Consider the following 9,984-nt stretch of genomic DNA (forward strand, 5'->3'; position numbering starts at 1 on the left):
TGAAGTATGCATTAAAAAGATACTAATACATTTAAAGCCAGCAGCAGTGACACACACCTAATCCCAACTACCTGGGAGGCTGAGGCAAGAAGATCACAAGCTCAAGGTCAGCCTGAACAATATCACCAGACCCAGTCTCAAATAAATATATATAAATAAAAAGGGTTGGGGATGTGATTTAGTGGAATGCATCAGGGTTCAATCCCCAGTATCACCAAAAAACATTTAAGAAATATGACATATAGAAAGGCCTCTGTAAACATAATCCTTTCTCAATATTTTTTCCTATTTTGCTTCATACGTAAATAACTTAATCTATATTATCAACTCTGGTGGCCTAGAACTGCATACACATTTTGGAGTTGAGAATAAATGTTCTCTTTGATTTATAAATAACATGCAATATTTGTAGTGTTTAGTTTCATTCAAATGCTTATCACAAATTCTTATTGTCTCCCAACTTGTTGTGCTAATAGACCTTTTCAGTTTACTGGTAAAGATGCCATGAATTAAAAGTCATAATGGTCAAATAAATATAAAAAAAAAAGCAGAGAAAGTGGCTACCTAAATATCACTAAATCTTATTAAAACCACTTCAGCTTGTATGAACAACAAAAAACATTAGTGAAGAATGAATACCATTCTAAAATTTAGTCAACAATGAAATTAAATCCATATTAGCCTTGCAAAAAAATTCCACTGAGATTCTGTTACAGAAACAGAACCAATAACATCCTAAATTTTCTAAAATTTATTTTTGAATTATCATTTTGATGAGTTAAAACTTTAAGGGTAAATAATGACACACAAAATGATTTTAGAAAGGCAAACTTATAATTCCTGATACACATTTCATTAGTTTTTGTTTAATGACTAGAAATCCTTATTTCCTCAGAAAATATTACATATTCATTGAAACACACCACTTATCTAGTGATTTATTATATATTTACATCATATTTATTAGATAAGAATTCCAATTACTTTTATGTAATAAAAGTAAAAAGGAATTTTGCATGTTGGCTGTTTCACTTTATACATTATTTTTAGGCCTTTATAGGATATAAAACTTAGAAAAACATTCAACTAATATTCTTATTTGATGTAAATGACTCAAACTACAAACAATACTAAGCTAAGCACTGTTATTACTTTTAAAATCTGAGTTTCTAGAAGTTTTATTTTTCAGTCAATACAAAATGATCTAGTTCACACTATTAACTGCCCAAAAACTGTTTAAAAAACTAAATATTCTTTGTTAAAGAGAAGATTACAAGAAATGTTTTCTATGTTCTCATTTTAAAAAACAAGATTCTGGTATACATGGGGAATTTAAATACAAATTCTTACATGGTGGCTAAAATCTTGTCAACTTTCAGCCTGATACAACATAAATCAACAGTTATTATGCATAAACAATTCAAAATTAAAGTTTATAATGGAAATGTCAACAAGTCATAACTACGACACATCAATACTGATGGGTTCCACTATACTTCCACCAGGCACAGCAGATGTGCACATCTGATAGACAGACTGCTTAGAAAATTAAAGCTATCAGAGCTATAAATAAGGAATACATAAATATAAACATAGCAATGCCAAAACATTAGGGCCATTAAAAAAAAAAAGATGCGATGCAAACACATTTGATAGTTCTCTCTGTAAGCCACTTTCCACTGATTTATAAAGCTATGGTTTTATAATTCTTTTTAAAAGGAAAATTTTTCTACACTGCTGCATGCAGTAATTTCACTGTACATTCTTGACTAAAATGCAATCTTCAAATCCTCTTGAGGAATTTGACATATCTCATCAGGATCTCTCCAGAAAGTCAGCTTGTCATATTTTCAGCAGCCTTTAGTGCTTCAGTAGCCTTGCGGAGTTCCTTAATAACAGATGATAAAGCTTCTGGATTAATTCCTTGTTCACAAAGCCGTACACAAATAGACAGTGTTTCCATATCTAAGCCAGTATTCAAAATTCTTGAAATTTCAAGCAGAACATCCATGGTCTCCCTCACCGCATTCAGATTCGCCGCCGCGGTCGCCGACGACCCGGCGCCGCTGCCACTCGCCATGGCGGAGGCTGAGGGAGCAAGTCTGAGCTTTCTTAGGCACGTTTTTTGTTTGTTTGTTTTTCATACTGAGGATTGAACCCAGGGGTATTTAACCACTGAGCCACATTCCAAGCCCTTTTTATTTCTTATTTTGAGACAGGGTCTCACTAAGTTGCTTAGGGCTTCACTAAGTTGCAGAGGCTGACTTTCAGCTTCCAATCCTCCTGCCTCAGCCTCCCAAGCTGCTGGGATTACAGGTCTGCACCAGGCACCTGGCTCAAGCAAGTATTTTAGTGGGGAACTGGTGACATCCCAGGAACATGGCCTTATGCTGCTATAATTCATGTTAATGTTTGGTTAAGTCTCTTATTGCAGGGTTTAGATGAAGCTGTTATGTGCCAAGAGTTCTGCAGTTCTCAGTGATACATGTTCCAATGTGGATGAACCTTGTGGTGGTATGTAAAAGAAACCAGACACTAAAGATCATATGCTCTATGGACCCAGAATAGGAAAATTCAAAAAGACAGAACACAGATTGGTAGTTGCCAGGGACTGGGGTTGGGGCAGGGAATGGATAGCATTTGCTTGGTACAGGGTTTCCTTTTTGGGTGATTAAAATTTTTTGGAACTAGATGAAAGTGGTGGCTGTACAAACTGCCATACAATGGTTGATTTTATGTTATGTGAATTTCACCTCAAGTTTTAAAAAGAAAAAAGAAAAGTCAGGCATAGTGGCACACAGAAACTTGCAAGTTTGAGCCAGCCTGGGCAAATTAGAGCCTGTCTCAAAATAAAACAAGACACGGCTGGGAATGTAGTTCAGAGGTAGAGCATCCCTGGGCTAAATCCCCATGATGGGAGGAGGTGGGCAATGTGTAGGGACAGAGAAAAAAAAAGAAAAGAAAATCTAATTTTCTGATGGGGACTGGGCAAGTAAGTTTTCCTTCAAATATTCTATTCACAGTAACTCATGTGTGTGGGAGTAAGTTCCACATGCTAACCTCATGGTAAAAAGCACAGATTCCACCCTCGTTTCCAGCACCTTCTCTAGATTAGCATATGGAATAAAACATTCTGCAATTTCAGAAATGCTCTATATTTACACTGTCCGGTATGGTAGCTACTAGCCACATATGACCATACAGCATTTAAAACATGGCACATGGTGGGAGAACTTGCCTAGCAGATGCAAGGCCCTGGGCTTCATCCCCAGCACTACAAAAAAATTAATAAAATAAAATATGCTGGAAGTTGTGGTGCATACCTATAATCCCAGCAGCTCAGGAGGCTGAGGCAGGAGGATTGCAGGTTCAAAGCCAGCCTCAGCAATTCAGCAAACCTGTAAGCAACCTTGTGAAACCCTGTCTCAAAAAATAAAAGGGCTGGGATGTGCCTCAGTGGTTAAGTGCTCCTGGGTTCAATCCCTTGTACCTAAATGAATAAATAAGTGGCAAGTGTAACTGAGGGGCTAAATTTCTACTTTTTTTGGTCTGGAGATGGAACCCAGAGCTTCACATGTGCTAAGCACATGCTCTACCCAACCCCTATTTAATTTTTTTATTGTAGTAAAATACACATAACATAAAATTTAACATCTGTCTTAGTTCATTTCTGCTGCTTAACAAAATACCTTAGACTGACTATAAATAATAGAAATTTATTTCTCACAGTTATGGAGACTGGGAAGACCAAGATCCAAGGAGTCAGAAGATTCAGTGTCTGATGAGGGCTCACTCTCACACTCTGCTTTAGATGATGTCTTTTGCTGTGTCCTCACATGATGGAAGGGCAAAGGGTTCACAAGCTCCCTGAGGCCTCTTTTAATAAGGGCATTAATCCCTTTGATGAGGATGCAGCCCTCATGATCTAATAACCTCCTGAAGTTTCTACCTCTTGAAACCACCACAATTGGGATTATGTTTGAACATGAATTTTGGAGGCACATAAATACTCAGACCATGGCATCATCTTTCTTTTACTGTTGTTATTGATGGTGGTACTGGGTATTGAACCAAGGGGCACTTTGCCACTGAGTCACATTCCCAGTCCTTTCCATTTTTTATTTTGAGACAGGGTCTCCTGTCTCCCTAAATTGCTGTAGGTCTCACAAGTTGCTGAAGTTGGCCTCAAACTGATCCTCCTGCCTCATACCTCCAAGTTGCTGGAATTATAAGTGCGTGCCTCTGCCCCCAGCCATCTTGATCATTTTTAAGTGTACAATTCAGTGGTATTGAGTACATTCACATTGTTATGCAACCATTATCATCACCCATCTCCAGAGCATTTTCTTCTTCCCAACCTGAAACTCATACCTATTAACTCCCCATTCTCTCCTTCTTCCAGCGCCTGGCAAACATCATTCTATTGAGAAACAGAAGAGAAAGACCTGACCTTCCCCAAGAAGAACTTTTTATTTTTCTTCTTTCCTCCTGCTGCTCCAAACACTTCACAGCTGGACTGGGAGACGCTGACCTGGCTGGATGTTTCATGGCTGCTCTGGGAAACTTTTGGCTATAGCAGTCTCAGATTCCCTGGGATAATTCTAGAAGACTAAGCCCCTCTGCTGTCACTTCAGATATCCTCATTCTCGTTGGCAAGGAACCTCTCCCTGACCCATGATAGCCAAGGCAGGTGGGCCCAGTATACCTGCCTAGGCTGGTATGATTATGCAGAAAATTCACAGTAGGCAGGAATGCATAGGCCTGCTCTTTTTGCCTATATATGCAGCATTCTTTTCACTCTCATGGGGATGGGGAAGCCCTCATCCCGTGTACTGCTCCCCTTTATGCTGCAGTATAGTCCTAATAAAACATCTTTCCAGGCTAAGCTGGTTGTATTAAGAGCTGATAATATGAGGGCGGTTCACACCAAGAGATGCCAGCAACCAGAGCTGATAATACCAAGAGCTTTTAGCCCTGAGAACAGCTAGCAGCCCAAGAGCTGTCAGGAGCTTCAGAAAAAGCTGCTGAGATTGCTGCTAGCTCCGATTTCTAGAAAAGCAACAAGGAGAGCTGTCAAATAGCCACTGGCAATCAAGGTTCAGGGCTACTAACACCAAGGGAGCTGCACTTCATTCATTCATGGTTTCTATCCAACTGAGTAAAATACCCCTCAGTCAACTGGTAACTCTACTTTCTTGTCTTTATGAATTTGACTTCATATGTGTGGAATCATACAGTATTTTGACCCTTTATGTCTGGCTTATTTTATTCAGCACAATATCTTCATGGTTTATGTATGCTGTGCCTTGTGTCAGAAACATCTGTGTGTCATTCACTAATTCTGAGAAATATGTCACTAGGCAATTTTATTATGCAAGCATCATAGAATGTGCTTTCATAAACTAAGATGGTTACAACCTCACTAGGCAATATAACATGTGTGTGTGTGTGTGTGTGTGTGTGTATGTGTGTGTGTTGGGAATGAAACTCAGGGCCTCACATGTGCTAAGCACACATTCTACCACTGGGCCACACCATCGGCCCAAGGTGGTATACTTTCATAGGACTACACTCATGAATGCAGACCATTCTTGAATGAAATATCATTATGCAGTGCATGACTGTTCTTTATTTAATTTTAATTTTAATGTAAATAGCCACAGGTAGCTAGTGTCTACCGCATTGGATAGCACAGCTCTATAAAATGCTTTTATCACCTTGTATCAATTTATCAACTTGATATAAACTGTTTTAGAGTAGAGAAAAAAAGAAATCCCCCAACCCATGTATTATAATTTATGTACTGGAGATTTTCCTAAAGGATGCTGATAGGAATCTTCCAGTAAAAGAGAAGGAGCAGATGTCATGTGTGCTGTGTTAAGGATTAAGAGGTATGTTCTGAACCAAAATGTGCAAATAGTCTTTGAAGATGAACTATGGGACTCCCTTCTGCCTTAACATACTCTGGTAGAGGAAGACTTGGAAGTAAGATGCCCATCTGCTTCTGATAGACAGAAGGTATGTTGGAAAATTATACTGAGGCTAATTTTGTGATATTCTGCCATATTTATTCATTCATGCATGTTTAATTCCATGGATGTTTATGTATTACCTAACTCTGCACTAAGCCACGTGCCAGCTTCTGGGACACAGCAGCACAGCAACCAGACAAAGTCCCTGCCTCCATGAAATGTTACTTTCTCAAAGGACAGAGCCAAATAATAATCAAAAAATAAAAACAAGAAACTCAGATGGCCATTCTAAGTACAAAGTATAATGAAAGAGAATGAGTGCTGGGTGGTTGGAGATACCCAGGAATGGTTAGTTTATGAGACACTGGGGCAGGCCTCACTGAAAAGAGGACATATAATTAGAAATATAAAGGCAGCCTGGATTATTAGACTGGTTTCTCCCGGTGGTCTTGTTCAACATGTTCCTCTGTTGGTTGGGTTTCTACAACCTTGGTAGTTGGATCTAAAGGTTGATCTGCTATAGGTTCAATTTGGGAGCAAGAATTCTTGATAGGTAGTGCTGAATTCTTCCATCAGGAGGCTCATGTCTGGCACAGTCTCTAAGACATATTTTTATTTTTAATTGATACTTAATAATTGTGCATTTTTATTTATAGGATCTCCCCTCCCCCCTGCTCTCTCTCAGTAAGTACTGGGGATTGAGCCCAGGGGTGGTTAACCACTGAGCCACATCCCCTGGTTTTTTGTTTTTTTGTTTTTTGAGACAAGATCTCACTAAATTGTTTAGGGCCTCACTAAGTTGCTGAGGCTGATTTTGAACTTGAGATCCTCCTGTGTCAGCCAAGTTATTGGGATTACAGGTGTGTACCACCATGCCCAGCTGGCTCTCTCTTTTGCTGTGATCCTGTGGCCCTAGATAGCCATTGTCTGAACTCAATATTTCATTAAGTCTTTGTAAAGTGATGAGAGTCAATCATTCCTTCTTCAATTTAAGAGTTATTTTACAAATCCTTGGTGTACATAGAACATTTTCAAACAATTCTCCCTCCTTTCGTCCCCAGATCTTTCAGTTTTGACCATCATGTCATGAGAGTCCTGATTTATTGAAGTCATTTGCCAACCCTCATTTCTCTAGAATTTTAGTTCCTATATTAACCATAACTCCCTTTATTTCGCCCTCCCCTTGACCCTTGATGATTTCATTTTCACTGAAATGATCCTTCCAAATATCTGAACTCTCGCTTTCTTGACCTCCTTTCTTGCATTCATCTCCTCACTCATTCGCTTCCATAAAAATAACCTCATAACACCATCACTGTTGTGGTTTGGATATGAAGCGTCCCCAAAGACTCATGTGTTGAACGCTTGGTCCCAGATGCTGCAATGTTCAATGGATAAATCCATTAATGAGTTCCTAATTGAAGGGTCAATTAGGAGGTGGGGCCCAGTTGGAAGAAGTAGGTCACTGGGGATACCTTTTAAGGGTGTATCTTTTTTTTTAAAGGGTATATCTTTTTTTTTAATATTTATTTTTTAGTATTTGGCGGACACAACATCTTTGTTTGTATGTGGTGCTGAGGATCGAACCCGGGCCGCACACATGCCAGGCGAGTGCGCTACCGCTTGAGCCACATCCCCAGCCCCTTAAGGGTATATCTTGTTCCTAGCATCTTCTTCTCTTTTTTTCCCCAGACACCACGAGGTGAACTGCTGTGCTCCACCCACACCTTCTGCCATAATGTTCTGCCTCATCACAGGCCAAAAGTAATGGACCCAGCCATCTATGAACTGAAACCTTTAAAACAGGGACCTTAAGTTGTTTTTCTCAGGCATTATGTCAGAGACAGAAAGCTGATTACCACAGTCACTCAAATTGGAAAAGGTGCAATTATCAATTTCATGCATCTCTCTCTGATATTTTTCTTCTATTGTTTCAGGTAATTTCCTCTAGTACTCCAACTATAATAATCATCATATCCTAAAACAGGGGCACTGAAACATCATGAAGAATTCACAGCTATGGATACAGACACCTAAGCATAGTAAAGACAACTCTTCGAGGAAACATCCTCTAAATTGTTCTAGCTTCAGATCCTGACACAGATCCATTAAAATCTCAGAAACCTCCCATCAGGGACAGAGCCTCTCAAACTCAGATACCTCACAGACTGGACACAAATCCCCCAAAGGATCAGAAATCTAACATCCTAGGACACACAGACCCTTAATAGAACAGAGTCCCCATACTCTGGAATACACTTATGAACAGCTTAGATACCTGAAACATGCACCCTAAATTCTGAGACCTCAAACACTGACATAAATTTGCCAAAACCACAGAGACCCCCAAAACCTAGAGAATCCCCAGTCACCTCAGACACCTCACACACTAGACATATAACCTCAAAGAATTTATAGGCATCACACACTGGGTCCCAAACACTGTGTTTCACATCCTGAAATACAGACCCACAAAAAGCTCATAGACCACATGTAAAGGATAGAGCCCCCCAAAGTCCGCACATTTCATATAATGGATAAAGAATCCCAAACAGATTTGAGACATTATACCTTGGGTCACAGAAGCCCTGAAAGAACATAAAAATTAGGTTCTGGGACACAAAACCAGAAAACCATTATAGATAACATTTATAGCCAGAGACAATCCTAGAAAAAGTTCGGAGATCACACTTCTTGGAAACAGATTCTTTTCTTTTTTTCTAGAAAGAGATTCCTACACAAAGGAGAGATATCTTATTCTCTGTTAGAATTCCATACACAACTTTTTCTTTTCTTTTCTTTCTTTCTTTCTTTCTTTTTTTTTTTTTGTGGTGCTGAGCCTTGTGTATGACAACTGAGCTACAGCACCAGTCCCCACATATAACTTTTAATACTATGTATCTAAGGATACTGACCTACAAAATGCACTAAACATCTTTGACAAAAGCTAAGTGACCTCAAATTCCAGACACATACATAAAATCATTTCAGAGGCCTGAAATTTATCCCCAAAGGGATTCAAAACCTTAAAATGCCAGAGCCTTCACACTCAGGGACAATGAACCTCATAACACCAAAACCTAACCATCATGCAAAGAGTCCCACAAAACTTGAGAGTGCCCACATTCTGGAGAGCATAGAAACACACACACACAAAAAAAAAAAAAAAAAAAAAAACAAAAAAAAAAACAAACAAACAAACAAAAAAAAACAACTCAGTGGCCTCAGAAACAGGAAGAAAACCAAATTGGCTTGGGGAAGTCACAGTCTAGAAAACAGAAAACCAAAGAGCTTCAAGACCTCACCCTTTGGACACAGCTTCCCTAAAACCTCAGAGACTATTATAAGACACAGGCCACAAAAGAGCTAGGAGATTTCAGTCTGTGGAACAAAGATCCAAGTAACTCAGATACTATATACAATGGTATAGAGACTCTCAGATTAAAGGTATCACAACCTGATAAAAGGCCCTCAAAAACCTCAGAGACCTTGTTCCCTGAGACACAGAAATGCCAAACAACTAATATCACAGCTACAGTTTGAATGTGTTCCCCAAAAGTTCATGATTAAAACTTAATCCCCAAATCCATATATTAATGAATTTAGAGGCAGGGACTTTGGGAGATAGTTAGGATTAGATGAGATTTGAGGGTGGGCCTCCATGATGGCATTAGTGGCTTTATAAGAAGAGGAAGAAAGATCAGAGCTAGCATGCTTGCTCTGTCTCACCATGTGATGCCTCCTGCCATCTCATGATGCAGCAGGGAAGCCCTCACCAGATGCTAGTGCCAGGTACTTGAATTCCCCAGCCTCTAGGATTGTGAGCCAAATAAACTATTTCTTCTTCTTTATTTTTTTTTAATAATGAGGAATGAAGCCAGTGGCATTTTACCACTGAGTTACATCTCCAGTTCTTTTTTATTTTTACTTTGAGACAGAGTCTCACTAAGTTGCTGAGGCTGGCCTTGACTTTGCGATCCTCCTGTCTCAGCCTCCTGAGTTGCTGGGATTG

General features: G+C 39.2%; 1 protein-coding gene across 1 annotated transcript; it reads right to left on the minus strand.

Annotated features, from left to right (window-relative positions):
• Positions 1–1,178: 1,178 nt before the first annotated feature.
• On the minus strand, positions 1,179–2,088 carry LOC144250811 (mitotic-spindle organizing protein 1). The gene has a single exon (XM_077793977.1). The coding sequence runs from the start codon at positions 2,078–2,080 to the stop codon at positions 1,835–1,837; it is 246 nt and encodes an 81-aa protein (XP_077650103.1). The 5' UTR covers positions 2,081–2,088; the 3' UTR covers positions 1,179–1,834.
• Positions 2,089–9,984: the final 7,896 nt, after the last annotated feature.

This window comes from Urocitellus parryii, chromosome X (assembly GCF_045843805.1).
Source record: "Urocitellus parryii isolate mUroPar1 chromosome X, mUroPar1.hap1, whole genome shotgun sequence".
Lineage (NCBI taxonomy): Eukaryota > Metazoa > Chordata > Mammalia > Rodentia > Sciuridae > Urocitellus > Urocitellus parryii.

What these genes read in the sequence shown, in the direction of transcription:
- LOC144250811 (XM_077793977.1), bottom strand. Translation starts at nt 2,080, where the DNA reads ATGGCGAGTGGCAGCGGCGCCGGGTCGTCGGCGACCGCGGCGGCGAAT.